Source organism: Megascapheus bottae, chromosome 21 (assembly GCF_031878675.1).
Source record: "Megascapheus bottae isolate mThoBot1 chromosome 21, mThoBot2.hap1, whole genome shotgun sequence".
Lineage (NCBI taxonomy): Eukaryota > Metazoa > Chordata > Mammalia > Rodentia > Geomyidae > Megascapheus > Megascapheus bottae.
The window spans coordinates 12,507,488-12,530,063 of record NC_143529.1 but is presented as its reverse complement, the minus strand read 5'-3'; the positions used below and the strand labels follow the sequence as shown (position 1 = coordinate 12,530,063).

At 37.4% G+C, this 22,576-nt stretch overlaps 1 protein-coding gene across 36 annotated transcripts in view; it reads right to left on the bottom strand.

The window, feature by feature from the left end:
* Positions 1–337: 337 nt before the first annotated feature.
* The window catches only part of Abi2 (abl interactor 2), a 69,120-nt gene continuing 46,881 nt past the window's right edge, over positions 338–22,576 (bottom strand). For 8 of the 36 annotated variants that reach the window (XM_090354645.1, XM_090354646.1, XM_090354633.1 and 5 more), the window contains 4 exons: positions 20,928–21,110; positions 16,331–16,489; positions 2,158–2,331; positions 338–767 (listed from right to left, as the gene is read on the bottom strand). In XM_090354645.1, coding sequence (XP_090210771.1) covers positions 592–767; positions 2,158–2,331; positions 16,331–16,489; positions 20,928–21,110 — 692 coding nt within the window. In that variant the 3' untranslated portion in view covers positions 338–591. Of the gene's footprint in view, positions 768–2,157; positions 2,332–8,717; positions 8,805–16,330; positions 16,490–20,927; positions 21,111–22,576 lie in introns of all 36 variants that reach the window. The other 28 variants (XM_090354636.1, XM_090354637.1, XM_090354630.1 and 25 more) reach the window with 6 other exon arrangements.

The following is a 22,576-nucleotide window of genomic DNA, read 5'->3' as shown; positions in this document are numbered from 1 at the left end:
CTTGTCTGGCACACTCAAGTGCTGACAGAATGTAGAATTTACAGTGTTGAGGAGGAAAAACGCCATTTGAAACGATTTTTTAAACAGTTAAAAGTATGGTATTCGAGTATCAGTTCCCTCCTCTTCATACCTGTGATAAAGGAAGGAGCTAGGATCCCACTGGGCCATGAGGTTTATATTAACCCCTTCCACAGACAGCGAAGACCATTCAATGTCACAGATTCTGTCGTAAGAAAATCCAAGAGTATATAGTATTCCTGAGAAAGATCCCAGATTTTTTTTTTTCTGAATCAAGTCAATCTGATTTGTTTTAGCTACACATTTAAATATGTAGGTATACTTTTCACATATTCAGAAATGGTCATTTTATTTCAATCCAGACAGCTAAGCATAGTACAGATCATGGCAGAAAGATTCATTTGTTCAGATTTAGCTTGCCATTTTGTTTTTAATATTGGGGATTTTTTTTAAAGTTTGTTTTTGTTTATCATTTGTACCCTTCATTCTGTTTCACTGGAGGAAATGCCCAGGGCCTCTGGGTTGTTGGGGAAGACATGACTATTCCTGGAGGAAGCACAGCCCTGCTGAACTTCACTCAGAATAATGCATGATGGACTCGACGTAATTCCCAGGAAAGAGCCCGGTCACTCCATTCATCACCCCTTCGTACCAACCGTCGTCGTTCTTCTTGATGACATAAATAATGGCTCCCTCCTGAAAGGACAGCTCATCTTCCTTGTCTTTTGTGTAGTCATATATTGCCACAACTAGGAGGGGAAAAAATAGAATGTGAAGAAGTTTATTTCTAGAAAGATAATCACATGAGCACTCAAACAAAGCAACTTTCCACACAAGCATGCACAAAATTTACATATACATTTCTATCTTGTAAACACTCCTGCACAAATGGAATCCTATGTCCTAGGATTCTAAAATTAAGTTAGGTTCTAAAACCAGTACGAGTAGCAAAAAAAAAGGTGGGGAATAATGAACTGCATTCAGTCCAACTTCTCAGAATATGAAAAATGGCTATTTTATCAGTTGCACTTGTGTTTAGACACCAACATATATTGTGTAAAAACATTGTATTGTATAAAAACAATTACTTGACAGGATGAGACTAGTTCTGTGACATACCTTATGAGAGGCCAAGTGAGAAATACACAGATTCTTATCTCCTGGAAGCAATGTCTATTCACTGAGTAAAATGGTGAATGAATTACCACAACTAATGTACAAATAATGAGACTACTATGTAGTTGTTCTTTTCAAATATAAACTACTATTTCATCAATATATCAAAGGAACAGTCTTACCTAAGTTGGGCAGCAGTGGCTCATGCCTATAATCCTAACTACACAGAATGCTGAGATCTGAGGATTGAGGTTCAAAGCCAGCCTGGACAGAAAAGTCCGTGTGACTCATATCTCCAGTTAACCACCAGAAAACCGGAAGCGGCGCTGTGGCTCGGGGGCAGGGCCTTGAGCTGAAGACCTCAGGGACAACACCCTGGCCCAGAGTTCAATTCCCGCGACCACCACCACCACCACCACTACCACCACCAACAACAACAAAAAACAAGTTCAGTAGATACGACAACCATTATGTAAATAAAACTACACAAAATTTTATTAGCACAATTTTCAAAATCATAAATCTTACAAATTAAATCACCAAAATTGAGCGGATAGCACAAATAACTAAAAGCTATCAGCACAAATAATTGAAAGTGATCAGTAAAAAGTATAAACAAAATTCTCTTTAGCTGGGCATTGGTGGCTCATGCCCATAATCCTACCTACTTAGGAGACAGAGATGCAAGGAAAGGCCATGAGACTCTTATCTCCAATTAACCACCTAAAAACCAGAAGTGGAGCTGTGGCTTGGTACCCAGGCCTCAATTCAGGCCCCATGATAAACAACAAAAATGATTCTTCTCTTAGTACAAAAAATTTCATTTCTTTGTACTTTTTTTTTTTTTTTTTGCCAGTCCCGGGGCTTGAACTCAGGGCCTGAGTCCTTGGGCTTTGTCAAGGCTAGAATTCTACCACTTGAGTCACAACATCACTTCCGGCTTTTAGGCAAACTCCCAGCCCCCTCAAATTTCATTTCTATGTACATATATTTTCCCATTACTCCAGTTAACTACTGGAGTACCTTTTTCCAAGTAAGACCTTGGAGCCCATGGCGGGTCCTCTTCAGCATACGGATCGCTGTACTCAACCACGGCTGCCTCCTCTTCCTCATAATCTTCTGGAGGAGGGGGGGGAGGAGGAGACTCATCAAAGACTGGCTCTTCCACAGGTGGCGGTGGTGGTGGTGTATCTGAAACTAAAAGTATTTTTTTTTTTTACCTCCACTTCAGATTCAAGAAATACAAACCATTATCTGAAAATAATCTTTCAGAAGCTGAGTGGACTAGAGAATGTTCCCTGTCAAATACAATGTTCTGTACCTCTAGGCATAACTTTCTTTCACCCCTTCTCTTTTAGTGCTGCTGAGAACTGAATATTTACCAAAATCATTACTGTTGACTAGGACTCTGAACTTTTTTCCTCCTCTTTGCAAGTACTTGAAATCAGTGCCTCCTGCTTTTGTTTGACTTTTTTTCATGCAAGGCTGGTGCTCCACCACTTGAGCCACACTTCCTTTTTATAGTAAAATCTTTTCAAATAAATCAGTATAATGTACATGTAAGCATTATACTATGTTCAAAGCAACATGAGAAATATTAATAGTATGGATATTCCATTTATAACAATTTCAATTCCAGGGAATAGTCAAATTTTAATGACCTATTTATTTTCCTGTCAACTCCAATGTTAACAATGTGAAAATGAGCTTCAAGATTTAATAATCTTATAGCAGTAAGCAGAGAAAGACCCTGAATGATTATGTCTATTACCTTTAAAACTGTAATGTAGAATTTTATAAATTTAATAACTTTAAGGTTATGTTTCATTCTGTAAAAATCAACTATGAGCCTATACTCAGCATTGTCCACTGCTGGACAAAAGTAAAAAAAAAAAAAAAAAACCAAACTGCCATTTACAATTACGTATGGTGGACCAGGAGTTTGGCCTAGTAGTAGAATGCTTGCCTAGCAAGCATGAAGACCTAGATTCGATTCCTTGGTACCACATACATAGAAAAAAGCCGGAAGTGGTGCTATGGCTCAAGTGATAGAGCTCTAGCCTTGAGAAAGCACAACTCCAGTGCTCAGTACCAGGACTGGCCAAAAAAACAACAATATACTATTTATCAAAATGAATTTCAGGAAATGGAAGCATGGTTTTAGGTGGTGGTAATGGTGGTAGTGTTTTGGGCATTTTGCTCTGTTGTTTTTCTTTTTAGGGATTCTGTATACATATGTGGAAAATGAATCAGGAGGGGGTAATAGGTAAAGTGAAGGGATGATAATGTCCCCAAAAAATGTACTTATTACCTGACTTATGAAAGACTAACCTCTCTGTACAACACCTTAATAATACAATGTTACATTATATTTAAAATTTTAAAATGACCAAAATTAAAAAGGCCAGAGGACTGAGCACTGGTGACCCATGTCTATAATCCTAGCTACTGAAAAGGCTGACCTGAGGATAAAGGTTCCAAGCCAGCAAGGGCAGAAAAGTCTTTGAAACTCGTATCTCCAGTTAATCAAAAAAATACTGGACTGGAAGCATGACTCAAGTAGTAGGGTGCCAGCCTTGAGAAAGCAAACCAAGTAAAAGTACTAAGCCAAGTTCAAGCTCCAGTACCAACACTCACACATATACACATACACAAGAAGTAAAGAGGAAGGAAGACTAAAGGATCTCTAAAAAGCAATTAAGGATGGAAAGTCTGAATTAACACTTAAAATAGGCAATTAAAAATATAGGCAATGTTTTACAACCATATATAGACACCTCTAAGGGAACTGGTGAATCATGTACTTCAATAACATCAAAACAGTATTTCTAGAGATATCATGAAACTTTTTTTTTTGGTAGTAGGTCATGGGGTTTGAACTCTGGGCCTGGGCGCTGTCCCTGAGCTCTTCCACTCTATCACTTGAGCTACAATGCCACTTTCAGTTTTTTGCTGGTGAAATGGGGATAAGAGTCATTTTCAAGATCTGGCCTAGACTCTAGAAGCTCACAAAGTACTTCTTTGTGAGTGACATCACATCAAAGAACAATTGTAGACTTCTCCAAGACACACATGTTCAAGTGACTGACTTCATTAATCAGTGATTAAATTTGTGATGACAGAAGACTTTTCTTACTGCAATGATGCTTCAATTTTCCATTTATACTGGAACATAAAATGGTACCAAATTAAAAGCTCTTCAATTTTGGTACTTTCAATTTTTTTCTACTTGGTTTGCCCTGTCAATGTGGCAGAATATTTTTCTTGGTGCTGATCCTGAGGCTTGAACTCAGGGCCTGGAAATTGTCCCTGAACTTTTCTGCTCCACTTCCAGTTTTTTTGATGCTTAACTGGAGATAAGAGTCCTCCAGACTTTCTTTTCAGGGCTGGTTTCAAACTGCAATCTTCATATCTCAACCTCCCGAGTAGCTAGGATTTATAGGTGTGAGTCACTGGACGTCACTTGTAGAAAAAAAAAATTAAAGAGCAAGAAACAATGATCTTTTCTCCCACATCTAACCTGACCAGCTAGCAAATGGTCACACTGTGGCTGACTGAGAACATACATTCTGGACCAGCTGAATCTTGCTGACAGCACATTTTTTTTTCCCCTAAGCTAGCATGGGAAAATCATGCACAAACCAAAAGAACAGAGGACCCCAAATAATCTGAATGCAAGGGCACATCAACTAGACCCTAAGAGTTGCTTGGGGGTCTTAAGGGCCCCCTCCCAACTGCTAAGAATCCTACAAGTCATGAGTTCTGGCAGCAGAATGAAAGTCAGAGCTCCCTAGGGTTCTGGAAACTGAGGGGTCAACCAAGTACCAGAACCTCACCAAGCAAAAGGAGACAAGGTCTTAAGAATCTTAAGATTTGTAAAGGACTTTTAAGCTTCTGAGAAACCAAGTAGATAAGATCAGGTGTGCCCCCAACCCTGATTTGTCAGCTCACAGAGGTTTTTGTGGGTGGACGTCAGGGGTTGAAGCCTCATGGAAGCCTGAGGCTTCCAAAATTCAGAAGGGCTTGAGGAGCTGCAGAGCCAGCCAGAGACCAGAGACATGAGTGGTCATATGATGGGAACACAGAGCTAACTAGCTGACTAGAAGATTACTTCATTTAGCTAGCTTCCCAGTGACATGAGAAAATGTCAACATATTCTATCCAATCTTGTGTTCCAGCTAAAGTGATTTCACCATTCTTTGAATGGCAGGTCATACCTGCTATCTAAATAAAAAGGATTCCGTATGGTGATTTTTTTAAAAAACAAGAAGAAATCTACCCGACTACATATGAAAATAGCTTTTAAATTTAACAAAACGTCTTAACAAACATAGCTATTCATAGGATACTTACAGACGGAGGTAAAGTAAAACTTTTTAGAGGAACTTCAAAGCCACCTGAAAGTGACACTGGGCCTTCAGAGCAGTAAGATTAGATTATGCCCAGTTAATATACAAACACTTCCCTTTCCCCATACCAACACTGAGACTTGAAGTCAGGGCCTCATGACCTCAGCTGGCTTTTTCACTCATATTTTGGGTCTACCCCTTGAACCATTACTCCAATTCCAGCTTTTTTGCTGGTTTACTGGAGATAGGAGTCTTTCAGATTTGTATGCCTGCACTGACTCTCCACTATGTGAACCACATTTGCACTTTGGGCGTTTTACCAGTTAAGAGATAATAGTCTCATGAACTTTTCTACATCAAATAGCTTCAAAATGCCATCCTCAGATCTCAGCCTTCTGAGTAGCTAGGATGATAGGCATAGAAAAAAGCATGTTGGGTAAGACATTTATGTTTTGTTGGATCAAAAGTGCCTACCATGTGTCAGATATTTTTTTTAAGTCACTGCTCTCACAGAGTATACATTCTTCTAGTACCAATGCCCATTTCTAAAAGAACTTTAAACAACAGACTGCTAACATTCATTTCCCATCAGTGATACCATTGTTTTTATGAGATGCACACATCTAGACTACTTTGGCCTGATGACAATAAATCTTAACAGATTTGACTGATAAACATCAAAGAGGTTAGGGACACCTTCACATCTCACCTCACCTCACAGCAGCCAAACGTCTGAATATAACTTTAAGCACACTTAAATAATAATACAGTGGAAACCATGAGACTCATGAGCCTTTCAGTGGGGGAGTTAGGAATGATAGGGATAGAACCTAGGGCTTTGTTCCATGCTAAACAAGTGTTCTACCACAGCTTGCCTTTAGCTCTAGATCACTTCTTCCTTTCTACTGAGTTTGAACTGAGTCTTGTGCTAGGCAGATACACATCACCTGAGACACAGCCATAAGCTCTTTCTTCCTTTTTCTTTTCTTTTGCTCTAGTTATTATTCAAACAGGGGCTCATACCTCCAGTGTTGCTGGGATTCCATTTATGTGCCACCACACACAGCTTATTTGTTATAAGGTGTTCTCAACTTTTTGCTTGGCCTCACCTTAAACCAGGATACTCTTTATTTCCATCTCCCAAGTAGCTTGAGATGACAAGTTAAGATCTCTTCTTCCAGCAATACATAATTTACAAGAAGAACAAGCTGCTCACACATGATTGACAAACACCAGATTTTTTTTTTTTTTTTTTTTTTTTGCCAGTCCTGGGCTTGGGCTCAGGGCCTGAGCACTGTCCTTGGACTTTCTCAAGGCTAGCCTAGCACTCTACCACTTGAGCCTCAGCACCACTTCCGGCTTTTTGCTATGTATGTGGGGTAGCGAGGAATCGGACCCGGGTCTTTGTGCATGCTAGGCAAGCACTCTACCACTAGGCCAAACTCCCGGCCCCACAAACACCAGATTTTAAGCAGACAATAGAACATGTGAGAGCTCAATAAAGGTAACAGAAGATATTTTAAAAATTACTATAATTGGGCCGGGAGTTTTGTCTAGTGGTAGAATGCTTGCCTAGCAAGCACCAAGACCAGGATTCGATTCCTCGGTACCACATACATAGAAAAAAACCAGAAGTGGTGCTGTGGGGCTCAAATGGTAGAGTTCTAGCCTTGAGAAAACCCAAGAACAGGGCTCAGGCCCTTAGTTCAAGGCCCAGAACTGGGGCACGCTCGCTCTCTCTCGCGCGCGCGCGCTCTCTCTCTCTCTCTCTGTCTCTCTCTCTCTCTCTCTCTATATATATATATATGTATGTAAAGGGAGAGAGTTTTATGCAGTAATAATGTTGCATCTTTGTACTTGTTTACATTTCTTTCCAGTGAAAATGTTTCCATGTATAGTCCGTTTTTATGACCAAATTTTGACAAAATTTAGAGTTGTACCATATTTTGTGAGAGCAAATCGAAAGCATTTTATGTATTCATAACATTATCTTTTTCTTTTTCATTGTCTTCTCTGTTTCTTGATCCTTGTCTCTGTCCCTCTCTCTGTTGGTTCTGCAGCTGGAACTCAGGCCTAGGCACTGTCCCTGAGTTCTTTTGCTCAAGATAAGCGCTCTACCACTCAAGCCAGAGCTTTGCTTGCTTGCTTGCTTGCCTCCCTTCCGTCCTTTCTTCCTTCCTCTTTAGTTTGTTAAACTGCAAAGTTTCATAAACTTTCCTGCTCGCTCCTTCCTTCCTTCCTTCCTTCCTCTCTTTTTGTAGTTTGTTAAACCACAAAAAGTTTCATAAACTTTCCTGCTCAAGTTGGCTTCAAACTAAGATTCTCAGATCTCAGTTTCCTGAGTAGGTTGGATTATAGATATGAACCACCAGCACTTAGCTTCTCTTATTATTATGAATTTTCAGATCATCATGAATCTCAAAAAATTATGCGTAAGTGCACCCGAGCAATTCAAATTGAATGCCTATCATGCACTCTTCTAATTATAAAGCAATGCCTTATGTAGAATGCTACCAAGAGAATTCACCTATCATAGGGACTATCTTGAACGGGTTTCTATGACAGCAATTCCTCACTGAACATTGATACAGACACTAGGGAAAAATAAGTTTCCAGAGCTTCCTTAGGAGACTCAATGTGCCAATAAAATTAGCTGAATATATGTGGTTCAACACCAGACCACCAATCAAAGTAAATTCATTGCCTCGCTAAGAAGCCACTTGGGAGACAAACTGTCAGCCTGATCCTCTGGCACCTATTATGGGATGGCCTTCTTTTTTTAATTTGAAATCATGAGACTGGAAGAAAACACCACAAACAAAACTTCTACAACTCTCATGAGAGAAATCTAGACTACTACTTAGCTAAATTTTGGGAGATATCTGTTAATCACACTACCTTCTCAGCTTCATATGAACTTTTTTTTCTTATATGTGCATGATTTTATACTATTGGTTTTATCCTTACTGTACTTTAAAAATTTTTAGTGCTAGAATAAAATGCAGGGCCTCTTTATGTTACGCATGTGCTCTACCACTAAACTACAACTACCAACTGCTACTAGAAGCTATTTGAGATTAGAAAATGTCATTTTCATTATTTTATCATCCCCACTGGCCATTTACACAGTGACTTATATATTAAGTACCACTGAAGGAATGACTAGTCAACCATAAATTAAAAACATCTTATGCCTATAATCTGATCTACAGCATAAAGAAGACATAAACTTACTATTTTCTTGGACTCTGGCCACAAATCCCATTAAAGGTAACTGAGGAGTTACCTGAAGGATGGAGGGAGGAGGAGGAGCAAGAGATACTGCAAAAACAAAAAAGGTGTGGAGGATAAGGGGTAAGGGTGAGTTACTTAAAAAGGGAAAGGATAATACAATAAACGAGAACATATAAAGGAAGAAAACGACTCCATATTTTACATACTATCTTAAGGATCCCTTTTGAGGGATAATTCAATACATAAAACAAAGTATTAGAGAAGTTTTATTACATTCAAAAAATTACAAAAACAAGCACTTATCACATACAGATTTATTCTAATGTAATAATGGCACTTATCTTCCTGCTTATAAAAACCTCATCAAAGAAGAATTTCTGCAGACTGCCATGAATAATTTGGTTTTCTCAATTTTAGCTTGAAGCTTACAAGTTTATGTGTTTGTTAACAGAAGGGGGGGGAACAAAAAATGAAACTATTACATCCCCAAAACCTAAACTCTGTTTTTAAAAAATATTGAAATAAGTTAATTGATCCTTCATTAAATTAAATAAATATTAACTGACTTATTACTAATCATTCTGCTAAAAGACCAACAGCAAAACCTATTGCTAAGGGCTGGGAATGTAGCTTAGTGGCAGAGTGCTTGCCTAGCATGCATGAAGCCCTAGGTTCAATTCCTTAGAACCACATAAGCAGACAGAGGCTCAGGAATAGTGTCCAGGCCCTGAATTCAAACCCAGGACTGGCAAAAAACCAAAACAACAACAAAAACAAACAAAAAAAAAAACTGTTGCTGAGAATCAGGCACTGTAACTAAGTCATTGGAGTCATTGGTATATTTCTTCTCTGACCACACTGAGAAGTGCTCACCTCATTCAAGTCACTCTGAGTACAGTGAGATGACTTCTCCCCAAGATGTTTAACTCTTTATCTCAAATACCTAGTAAGAGCCTAGCACTAGAGTAAATATTCAACAAGTTTAACCTTGAATAACACCAAAAAAAAAAAAAAAAGCCAGCTGCATCAACAATTAAACAAGATCATCTCTAGAGCTAGTTTCCTTCAGAATGGGTATACTATATAAGATGTATCTTCTCATAAAGATAGAAGGCCTTTACTATCTTCAATTTCAATAGGAGTTAAAAAGATAAGCTAAAGGAACTGAGGGCAGAGACTCAGAAGCATAAAATAGCACAAAAGTTCACAAGCTCCATAAATGTTGCCATGACTAACATAAGATTCCATAAAAAGTAAAAACTGCAGGAAGATGGATGAACATGAAATTGGAAAGAACCCTACAGGCGAAATAAACTAATATGTGGACCCGGGAGTTTGGCCTAGCGGTAGAGTGCTTGCCTAGCATGCATGAAGACCTGGCTTCAATCCTAGATACTACATACATATAATAAAAGCTGGAAGTGGTGCTGTGGCTCAGGTGGTAGAGTTCTAGCCTTGAGAAAGCCCAAGGACAGTGCTCAGGCCCTGATTTTAAGCCCCAGGACTGGCAAAAAAAAAAAAAGATTAAAATAGAAATAAATGAAGACCACAGATGCAAAAAGCCTTACCCCGGCCAGCCACACAACAAATTAACCAAGTTTCCAACAAGAGAAATTAATAACTGTAAAAAGAGTACTTGGTAACTGTCTTTACCACTCACCAAGGACAGCAATAAGGAAAAATTCTTAGACTTTCAGCCTTTGTAACTATGAAAATGAAGAAGTACCTCAGTAAACAAGCTGGGAAGACATAATGAATGGTATAGTAATATAATTTACACACACATTTAGGAGGCAACTGAATATCTGAGTAGAGTTTAGGTGAAAAATCAAGAGGCATAAAATCAGAAATCAGCAGTAGATATATAATAACTGATACTGGAACAGATTCAAGGAAAACACATAATGCCCAGAGAAAAGTCAAGGAGATAATCTTAACAGCAAGGCGTAAGAGATACAAATTCTTTAAGAAATAAAGACTTTTCCTTAAAGTCATACTTCTTAAAAGTAAATTCTTGACTTATGGAGTCTTAGAACAACTGTTGACATGGTCACAATACCCTATTTTTAATACATGGAACAAGCAGAAGAGAAGGAACAGACAAGGTAGCCCAAACAAAACAAGGATAGCAAACAACAACAGAAAAAGAGATTAAGTGCAAGTTCACATGAAAAATGATGCAATGCTCCTCTTCTATTAACATACACCCCAAACTTCCTTATAACAATACAGTAGAAAACTTCCTACTTTGGTCAATCTTTCTCTACCAGATAAAAATAATACTTAGCCACAAAGAGTTCAGTAATTGACAAGTCTTTTTTTAATGATGGGTGAGTTTATTATTTTTAAAAGATGAATGAATATGCCTTATTTCTTTTTCAGATCTGAAATAATAGGGCTTTTAAAGACTCCATCAAAAGTAAAATGAGAAAAAAAATTCCCACATCATCTATAAGCAGAATTATTTTGGAAGATTATTTCCAAATCTACTCTTAGAGCATTTTCAAAAATTAAGTTCCATTAACAATTTGCAGAAATCATTCCAAATTCTAGACTTTTTTCCTCACAACAAACCTTCAACTTGACCAGAATGCCCATAAACCAAATATAAAAGTCTACTCTCAAGGTGTGTATGTATGTGGGGGGAGGGGGGTCAATACTCAGAGCCTCATGTGCTTACTTGGCTTTTTCTCTCAAGGCTGATGCTCTACTATTCCATATATTTGCTGATAAACTGGAGTGTTACAGACTTTTCTGTCTGGACTAGCTTTGAATTACAATTCTCAGTTCTCAGCCTCCTGATAACCAGGATTTCAGGTATGAGCTACCAGTGCCCAGCTAAAAGTTTATTTCAAACTAGACAATTTCCTTAGAGTGGAGCTGAAAATGAACTAGATTCCAGGAGAATTTAAGGAAGATTTTGATGCAAATCCTAGAACTAGTCAGCAATTCTCATCCTAGGTGTTTTGTGAATAGGATAGAATGGAAAGAAAGGCTGTAGCTCATTAGTTAGAATATGTGTTTGACATCCCTAAGGCCCTGAGTTCTGTCCCTAGAACAATGGCAGCAAAAAAGAATGGAAGCAATTTTATAAAGTTTTGTTTCATTATTTAGCCAAGATGTTATTCCTCATATAACAAGACCATAACTTTATAGCAGCAACCTGTTTCCAAAGTTAGACTCAAATTATTTTCACCATATATTCAGTTAATTTGAAAAGACAGGCTCACTAAGTGAGTGGGTACAAAGATCCTGAACAACAGTAAGAAATACAATGAAAATGCTCATACAAAGCAACACTGGGGTCAAACAGTAAAGGCTTTCTAAGCAAGATAAGCTCAGGGGATGATTGTGCTGATAACAGACTTCCTAAGAGATACCTGGGTTTTCAATGAAGTCCTCTGAAGCATAATCTTTTAGGGTTGACACTTCATATCCCAAAAGTTTAAAAAAAGTTAGACTTCTACATATTATTTTTATAGTCTTATAAAATACTCTAAGAAAACTAGACAAAGTAAATACTACTACTTCTGAAACATTAAAGAACATCACCTTAAGAGGCTTAAAAATAAATTTAGGATCAGCCATTGGAAGTTAGGTACTCTTATCTTACATTACATGAAAGGAAATCATTCAAATAGCTTAAGAGTTGGGTATTTTCTAAAACTGAATAGCAATTTAGATCAGGGAGATTTAAAAGAAAATTCCAGTAATCAGTAAGAAACATTTTTCTAGGGGCTGGCCTAGTGGCACAGTGCTTGCCTAGCATGCACGAAGACCAGGGTTCAATTCCTTGGTACCACATACATAGAAAAGCCAGAAGTGATGCTGTGGCAAAGTGGTAGAGCACCAGCCTTGACAAGGAAAAGCCCAAGGACAGTGCTCAGGCCCTGAGTTCAAGGCCCAGGACTGGCAAAAAAAAAAAAAAGCAAACACCATTTTTCTAATGACACAATTGTAGTTACCAAATAACTATTGGTGTTTAGTATGAGAATTTGGAAGAACAGGATCTTTTCCCTTACTCAAAAAAAAAAAAAAGAAAAGAAAAGAAAAAGAAAACAACAACAACGACAACAAAACCTCACCATATGATGTTAGGCCAAGATAAACTAGCACATGAAGTCATAACTGAAAAGCATAATATGGAATTGTAACCCCTCTGTACAAATCCTTAATAATTACAATTTTTTAAACTAAAAAAAAAATAAAAACAGCATATTTATGCTGAATAGTGTAAAAGGGTCTAAATCTATATTGTTGATCTGAACTATATTCACACTTTTCAGTTGCATTCTTGTTTTGTATTCTAAGTAAACTTGCTACTGTAAAAGCCCTAAAAATTGCCTAAAATAGAATTCAAAAACAGCTTCTTGCTGCATTCCTTATTGATACTTTGCTAAGGCCTAATCACATCTTTATTCTTCTGGAGGTATAGGGTAATGCTATCATTTGGGAGAATAATACATGATATGGCTTTTCTGTTGTAATATCACTGTTTTAGTCATTTCTAACACCATCTATGGATGAAGTCTTTGTAAATTTCTCTAGCTTACTTAACTGAAATCACTCTTCTTAGAACCAATGTTTTACTTTATGAACTCAGATTTTTGTGTGTGAGAGACAGGGATTTGAACTCAAGACTGTAAGCTTCCTCTACCTCTTGAGCTATGCCCTCAGCTCTGATTTGAGGTTTTGTTTTTAAAGCCTCTTCTTCTACTCACCAGTGGCTCGTGCCTATAATCCTAGCTACTCAGGAGGCTGAGATCTGAGGCTAGCAGTTTAAAGTCAGTCTGGGCAGAAAATTCCTTAAGACACTTACCTTTTCTCTCCAACTAACCAGCACACACACAAAAAAAAAAAGTTGAAAGGGGAGCTGTGCCTCAAGTGGAGAGTACCAGCCTTTAGCAAAATGGATGAGTGAATTCAAGTTGCAGTATTACATTTAAAAAAGCTTCCTTTGTAAGAAATTTTGATTGACAAAACATAGGCACTAAAGGATTATGTACTTAAATGTCATGTGACACGTGACTTACCAAACTAGGTATGCAAATGTACATGCATAAATATGTATATTATAGTCTTTACCACCAAGGTGCTTTATATCTGTACTTAAACACTGATAACATAATTAGTCCTATGTGTTTCTACAACTCTCTCTGCTACTAGCAAGATACATAATAAACTGATATTCCTAATTGTCTGATTTAAGAAACAAAGGCCTTCAGCTTTTCCTCAAATAATGTCACTAAAAAACAATTACCGTGTTCTTTGGACTCAGCACCAGACACTGGGTATTATGTTTTACACTTTTCTTTTGGTGGTACTGGATTTGAACTCAGAGCAGCTTTCTCACTTCCTAAGCAAGTGCTTTACCCCTTGAGACATACTCTCAGTGTTCCTTTCTCAAACTCAATTATACGATATTCTAGTGTTACTAGAGTTATACCAAAAAGAGCAGCACTGATTTTTTAATTAACTTCTTATGGCTGAGAAATGAGAACTGTGATTTGAAGCCAGCCTGGGCAGGAAAGTGCATGAGACTCTTATGTCCAATTAACCACCGACCCCAACCAAGCCAGAAGTGGATGTGGCTCAAGTGGTAGAGTGCTAGCCCTGAGCAAATAACCTAAGAGGCAGCCCCCAGGCCCTGAGTTGAAGCCCCAATATTAGCACAGATAAATAAATACATAAATGAGGGCCAAGAGTTTAGTCTAGTAGTAAAGTGCTTGCATAGCATGCACAAAAACCTAGGTTCAATTCCTCGGTACCACATACCGAGAAATGCTAAAAGTGGTGCTGTAGCTCAACTGACAGAGCTGTAGCCTTGAGGAAAGCCTAAAGACAGTGCTCAGACCCTGAGTTCAAGCCCGAGGACTAGCAAAAAATAATAATAAAATACATACATACATGCATACATACATACATACATACATAAATGAATGGTTAAATATGTGCCAGGATTAGTTGGGTATGTAAGATTCAATTATTTTTTGTAATTATTTCATTTGATCCAATTTCTCCAATCTCAATTTTTCCTTCAGAGGTTTAGTATCATAATTGAGCAAGACTTTAATTTTTCAAGTAAGGTCTCATGTTTTATGTCTAAGACTGGCCTCTGACTACAATTCTTCCACCTGGTAGCAAGTACCACAAGTGTACTACCACATATAGTTTACTTTTTGTCCAGGGTAGCCTCAAATCATCCTCTTGATCATCTCTGCCTTAGGCATAAATCACCATACACCCAGCTACTACTGAAAGCAAATAACAATAGCACGTTCAAAAAGAGTTTTGTTTTGATATGTCAAGTTTTATATACAAGTGTACAAAAATATATTAACTGAAACAAGGTCGATTCAGGGGAAAACTCATACAGGGTAATTTCTTAGAAAGGCTAAATCAAAGGTCAACCAAGGGGCCGGGAGTTTGGCCTAGTGGTTAAAGTGCTTGCCTAGCATGCATGAAGATCCGGGTTCGATTCCTCGGTACCACATACATAGAAAAAAGCCGGAAGTGGTGCTGAGGCTCAAGTGGTAGAGCTCTAGCCTTGAGAAAGTCCAAGGACAGTGCTCAGGCCCTGAGCTCAAACCCAGGAATGGCAAAAAAAAAAAAAAAAAAAAAAAGGTCAACCAAATGAACACCTGAAAACGGTACTTAAAAGGGCAGAGGTAAGGCCAAGGAGAGGGAGACAGACAAATGAAGAGAAGTGAGGAAAATATAGTCAAAAATTTAAGAAAAGCAAGAGAAAACTACAAAATTAAGCAAGGGAAGGGGTGAGTTGGAAGGGATGGATGAGAATGTTAAAAGTCATGACATTAATCAAGACACACTGTATTCACAAAATTGTAACTCCTTTGTATTACTATTTAAAGATAGTAATTTTATTATTATTATTATTTTGCTAGTCGTGGGGCTTGAACTCAGAGTCTTAGCACTGTTCTTGGGCTTTTCTCAAGGCTAGCACTGTGCCACTTGAGTTACAGTACCACTTCTAGCTTTTTCTATGTGGTGCCAAGGAATCAAACCTGGTCTTCGTGAATGATAGGCAAGCACTCTACCAGTAGGCCAAACTCCTAGCCCAGTAATTTTTTTTTTAAAGAAATTTTTTTGGTCAGTCATGGGGCTTGAACTCTTCTTGTCCTATGCTCTGTCCCTGAGCTCTTCAGCTCAAGGCTAGTAGCTCTGTGCTACTTGAGCTACAGCGTCACTTCCGGTTTTCTGGTGGTTAACTAGAGGTAAGAGTCTCACAGGCTTTTGTGCTCAGGCTGGCTTTGAAACAAGATCCTCAGATCTCAGCCTCCTGAGTAGTGAGGATTTCAGGCATCAGGTACCAGGTGCCCAGCAAAAGATTAAGTCCTACAACTTTGCAAACAAATCATGTATTGAGTGGAGGGAGGGAAGGACAAAGGGAGAGACAATGACAAAGGAATGGATGGACGGAAAGGGAAAGAAAATGGATAGGGAGAGAAGGAAAGAAGGATGAAAGGAGGTGCAAAGGAGGTATATTACAGTATTATTAGCAACATAATAGTCATTCAACAAACTTATAATGGGTTAAAGGATCCTAATTAAAGATATTAAATTAGGTACAATTCATAAAATGAAAATCTAACCTGGATTCTGACTATAAAAAGGTCCTCCATTCATCTGATTCTGAAGGCTTGCTTGTGAAGTTATGGAAGGAGGGCGTCTATAGGGCAGCGAACCTCCTATTGTTGGGGGAGTATGACGAGAGGCAGGCCTATTCATGCTGTAGAACTGGACAGGATGGCCTGGAAAAGTATAGAACATGAATCTATCATTAAAAGAAAATTATTTAAGATTTATAAAAAGTAATTCGGAATACCACCCACACCACAAAATAACAGGGTTATTAGTTGTTAACTGAAAGGCAATGTAAAACTAAAGTTACTATCCTGCAATAAAATTATAATGCTATGATACAAAATCATTACATTAAAATTCATGACTGGGGCTGGGAGTTTGGTCTAGTGGCAGAATGCTTGCCTAGCATGCACGAAGAACAGGTTCGATTCCTCAGTACTACTACATAGAAAAGCCAGAAGAGGTGCTGTGGCTCAAGTGGTAGAGCAGCAGCCTTGAGAAAAGTCCAAGGCCAGTGCTTAGGCCCTGACTCAGTGTCCAGAACTGGCAAATAAATAAATAAATAAACAAACAAAATTCATGACAGGAGAAGGAAGATGGGGAAGGGAAGCTTATAGGAAAGGAAAAGGAAGAATTCATGGAGAGCTTAGGGGATAGGGAAGAAAAGGGAGATAGACCTGGGTTTGATTCCTTGGTATCACATACACAGAAAAAGGTGGAAGTGGTGCTGAGGCTCAAGTAGAGCTCCAGCCTTTAGAAAATCCAAGGATAGTGTTCAGGCCCTGAGTTCAAGCCCAAAACTGGCAAAAAAAAAAATGCTTTTCAATAGCTCCATAAGTTTGTAAAACTTGGATTTGGGGGTCATACAATAAATATTATTAAAGCATTCAAAATATACTGTACAATTAAATTTCTTATATATGGATGAAAGCCAAGAACGTCAGTGCATAAAGTCTTATACATTCAAGTTTAAACTTAATTCACTGTCAATTAAGAGATGTCAGTAACCATGAGAAAAGTAATATATTGCAAGGCACCAAAGTATTATTGTATTATTAGATGACAAACTTAATTCATTTGAACCATTAAAGAAAAAAAGACTCTTGGCATTTCACTAGTTAAATCTAAACAAACTAATACAAACCTAGCATCTACAAGTAAAAACTATCTGATGATTAACACTATTATGAATTCTATAAATGCACTTTACAATTTCATTTATTATGTGTTAACTTGATTCAAAACCACAAGACACTATACATTATTAATGAGATATCTGTCTTATTGGGGGTCGAATTAAAAAAAAAAAACCCTACGGCTAAAGGAAAAAAACTGGGAGAAGACAAGGGAAGAGGTGATACTGTTCACTGACATATAAATGTAACCCCTCTGTACATCATCTTTACAATATAAATAAATCAACCCCTGTGGCTAATTATCAGTACACTCAAGTATAAGAGCTAAAACTATGATACAGAAAGAAGAAATTACAGCAGTTAATACATATGCACCAAACAATGGGACATCCACATACATTATACACTCTTAAGACTTAAAAAGAAATGATAAACCCCAATAATGGTGGGAGACTTTAACACCTCCACTCAATAAAGGACAGTCACCCAAACAAAAGATCAGCAAAAAGCCTCTGAATTAAATGATACCATAACCCAAATCAACTTAACAGACATTTACAAAATATTTCACTGAACAACCACATAATTCATATTTTTCTCAGCAGTCAATGTAATCTTTTCCAAAAGAGATCATACCCTAGGACACTTAATGAGCCTGAGCAAATACAAAAGGATTGAGATAACTCCCTGCATCCTATCTGATCCCAATGAAATTAAACTAGATCATAACAGCAAATCATACTACAGGAAACATTCAAGACTAAACAACAACACAATGCCCAATAACAGGAGGATCACTGAAAAAAAAATAGGTAAGTTCCTGTAATTCAATGAAAATGAAAACTTCATACCAGGGATTCAGCAAAAGCAGTGTCAAGAGGCAAGTTTGTAACTCTAAGCATATAATTACAGAAAACAGAACTAGCTGAAGTAAATAACCTCACAATGCAACCATAGCTGCTAGAAAAACAAACAAATCCAAACTCAAAACTACCAAACAGAGATTGTAAAGATTAAAGCAAAAATCAATGAATTACAAAACTTAAAAAAAAAAAACTGAAGCGAGGACTCAATATTTGCATACCCAATGCTATGGACATGGTATTAGAAATATAAACACAACTACACAGACACAAAAACCTATGACTGGGGCTGGGAGTTTGGCCTAGTGGTAGAGTGCTTGCCTAGCATGCATGAAGACCCGGATTTAATTCCTCAGTACCACATACACAGAAAAAAGTCGGAAGTGGTGCTGTGCCTCAAGTGGTTGAGCTCTAGCCTTGAGAAAGTCCAAGGACAGTGCTCAGGCCCTGAGCTCAAGCCCAGGACTGGCAAACAACAACAACAACCAAAAAAAAAAGAAAACCCAGCAAAAAAAACCCCAAAAAACCTATGACTATAATGTTTTATTTCATAAATTAATATCTATGATATATAAACCCTTAGCCTAATTTTGATTATGTTCTAAAAACTAAGTGCCAGTGACTGTATATATATAGAGAGTCCCTTCTTGAACACTTGTTTAACATGTCATTTGAAATATGATGTCAAAGTCAATGTTAATAAATTCTTTAATAAAAAATTGTACATGGAATCAACAAAACAAAAGGCTAATTCTTTGAAAAAATTAACAAAATGGACAAACTTCTAGCTAAGTTGATGAGAAAAAAAGATTCAAATCAACGAAATTAGAGATGACAAAGGAAACATCCCCAGTAAATATCCAAGAAATCCAAAAGATTAATGAAGGACTACTTTCAAAACCTATACTCATATAAGATGGAAAATGTAGAAACTGATAAGTTCCTGAGACATACAAGCTGCCTAAACTGAATGAACCAGGAGGAAATAAACTACTTATACAGACCCATAACATGCAATGAAATCAAGGAACTGTGAAAAATCCCAACAAGAAAAAAATCCAGGTTCTGTTGGATTCACAGCTGAATTCTGTAAGACCTTTAAAGATGAACTACCAGTACTCTTCACTTCTTCATGAAATAGAAATGGAAGGATCACTACCAAACACTTTTTTTTAATTTTTTGGTTGGTTGTGGGGCTTGAACTCTGCCTGGGCAATGTCCAAGGCTAGTGCTCTACTACTTAAGCCACAGTGTCACTTTCAGGTTTTCTGATGATTACTTGGAGATAAGAGTCTCATAAACTCTCATGCCCGGTCTGGCTTTGAACCATGATCCTCAGATCTCAGCCTCCTAAGTAGCTAGGATTACAGGCATGAGCCACCAGCGCCTGGCTTACCAAACACTTTTTATGACCCCAGCATTACACTCATCCCCAAACTAGGTAAGGAACCAATGGAAAAAGAGAACTACAGACCAATCTCTCTAATGAACATAGACACAAAGCTCCTCAATAAAATATTGGACAATAGAATTCAATGATTAATCAACAAAATTATACACCATGATCAAGTGAGCTTTATCCCAAAGGTGCAAGGCTGGTTTACTACATGTAAATCAATAAACATAATATACCACATTAACAGAGTCAGATGAAAATTACATGATCACATCAATAGATGCAGCTTCAACAAAATCTAACATACATCATGTTAAAAGCTCTGGAGAAGCTAGGAATACAAGGAACATATGTCAACATAATAAAGTCTATATATGACAGAACAGAGATCATCATATTATATGGTAAAAAACTAAAATCATTTCCTCTAAAATCAGAAAGCTTTTGTTTAAGTAATATTACAAAACTTATGGCATCTAAGTCCAATTTAGCTAAAAATGTCTTTTAAAATACATCTGGGTATGGAAGTGAATATTCACTCTGTAAAGTATTTTATTGGCAAGCTAAACACTAATGTATCTATACATACATTTCAGAACAGATAAAAACTCATTAACTAACCAGTACCATTATTTACATGTTTGTAAGAACTGAGATTTACTTCTTATCTCACAAAACATATTTTAGGGTGTAATTTTAAAACACTAAAATACAATTAACTTAAATCTGAAATCCTTTAGAAATCCACTGTTGGAGTTTCCAATTCTGCTAAGAGAATGATTCTAAGAGACATACAGGGACTTTTATTTTGTTATATAAAATATCCCTTTCAACATCACTGATTCTTCTTTCTGTCAATGACTTGATCTGTAACATTTCTAGTGACTCCAAAACTGTGTAGAAGGCAATTCAATACTAAGCTTAAAATCCTTCAGTAAATGAAATTAATATGTGTCTATTCTCATGAAATGCTAATATTTGATCACATACATATTTATCTGTGTGTATAAAACACAATATACATTTGTTAAACTTGTCATCTGAAATATGATGTAAAAATCAATGTTAATAAATTCTTTAATAAAAAAGTAAAAAAAAAAACCACACAATATACAATCAAGCCAAGAAACAAAAACTAAAAACAAAATAAAATTGCAGTTCCAGGTAAGAACAGCAAGACGACTAGATCTGCCTGGCAAAGAATACTCACCTGTAGGGGGATTGGAAGAAACAACAGGGGGAGTTGGAGAAGTGAAGCCATCAGCAAGGGTCTGAGCACCCCCAGCAGCAGCTTCTGGGGTAGCAGAGGAGGGGACAGTAGCAGGAACAAGAGGGGTAGGGGCAGATGCAGAAGTAGCAGGAAGGGGAGGAGTGCCAGCAGAGCCAGCAGGGGCTAAGGGGAAAGAGGAGTAAGAGGCAGCATTAATGAGGAAGTCATGTTATACTGGATAGAAAAGGCATTAGAGTATTTAATGTTAGACATTCAGGGTTTACCATAAAGCCCCCTCCCCCCAAAAAAGAGTTGAGAAAACAATGAAGCTTATGTTAAAGGGTTATTAGATATGCAACAAACAATGTTAAGATCCTCAGGGTAATGTGTAAGCTTTTAAAGTCATTATAAACAAGACTTTTTTACCTGAAAGCTACCAATCTAGAATGCAACTGTTTCTTGTACAATATACTCTTAGCATAACATTAGGTAAACAATATGCTATTCTAAACATAAGCCAGGCTTCTGTGGCTCATACCTGTAATCCCAGCTACTCAAGAGGCTGAAATCTAAGGAGTGAGGTTCAAAGCCAGCCTGGGCATGAAAGTCCTGAGAAAACTCGAAGTGGTGCTGTGGCTCAAAGTGGTAGAGCACTGAAAAGCTCAAGGACAGTGCCTAGTTCAGAGTTCAAGCCCCACAACTGACAAAAATGAATAAATAAAGATAATGTACTGAAAAAAAAGTACTCTACTTAAATTTTACTTATCAGTAAATAGCCATATGTGTCAGACAATATCTTATCAGGTAAAAAAGGTCTTCAGAATATGAGCATACATAAATATATCAAATATTTTTCACGGTCAAATAAATATTTTTTCTCTTTTTTGAGTCTCAATTATTACTAGGACTACAGGTATGTGTCACCTTGCCTACCTTAATATATAATATTCTATTCTAATGCCTTTTGTGTTATGCTTTTATTTCTTTTAATTTTTTATTGTAATTAATAAAAGGGTTACATGATGTTTGCCAGATAGAAGGTGCATTAATTCACATACATTGATACCCTTTCACATGTCTTGGTACCCATTACTCTCCCCCCCCACCCCCCCATGTATTATGCTTTTAAAACTAAATTTTTTTCCATTTGAACTCAAGAGTTTTATATTGCCAGGTAGGTGCTCTACCGCTTCAATCATATCTCCAGCCCATAATTTAAACTTCCTCTCTCTTCCCCCTCCCCACCTTTCTTTTTTGTTTTCTGCCAGTCTGGGGCTTGAACTCTGGGATCTGGACACTATCCCTGAGCTTCTTTTTGCTGTACCACTTGAACCACAGTATCACTCATCAAAATTTAAAACTTTCTATATCATCATATCAAATAAGCATAGTTTCCTGTTTCAGAGGAGAAAAAAAAATTAAGAGTAGATAATTAAATTCTAAGAGTTTACTAAATGTAACTTTTAAGCCTACTTTTTTATTTCTTTTATTGTCTTTGGTTACCAGTCTCACACCAATTTTTTTTTTGGGGGGGGGCATCATGGGGCTTGAACTCTGGGCCTGGGTGCTGACCCTCTTCAGCTCAAGGCTAACCCCACACTACCCTTAGGCCTGGGCATTGTCCCTGAGTTCTTCAGCTCAAGGCTACT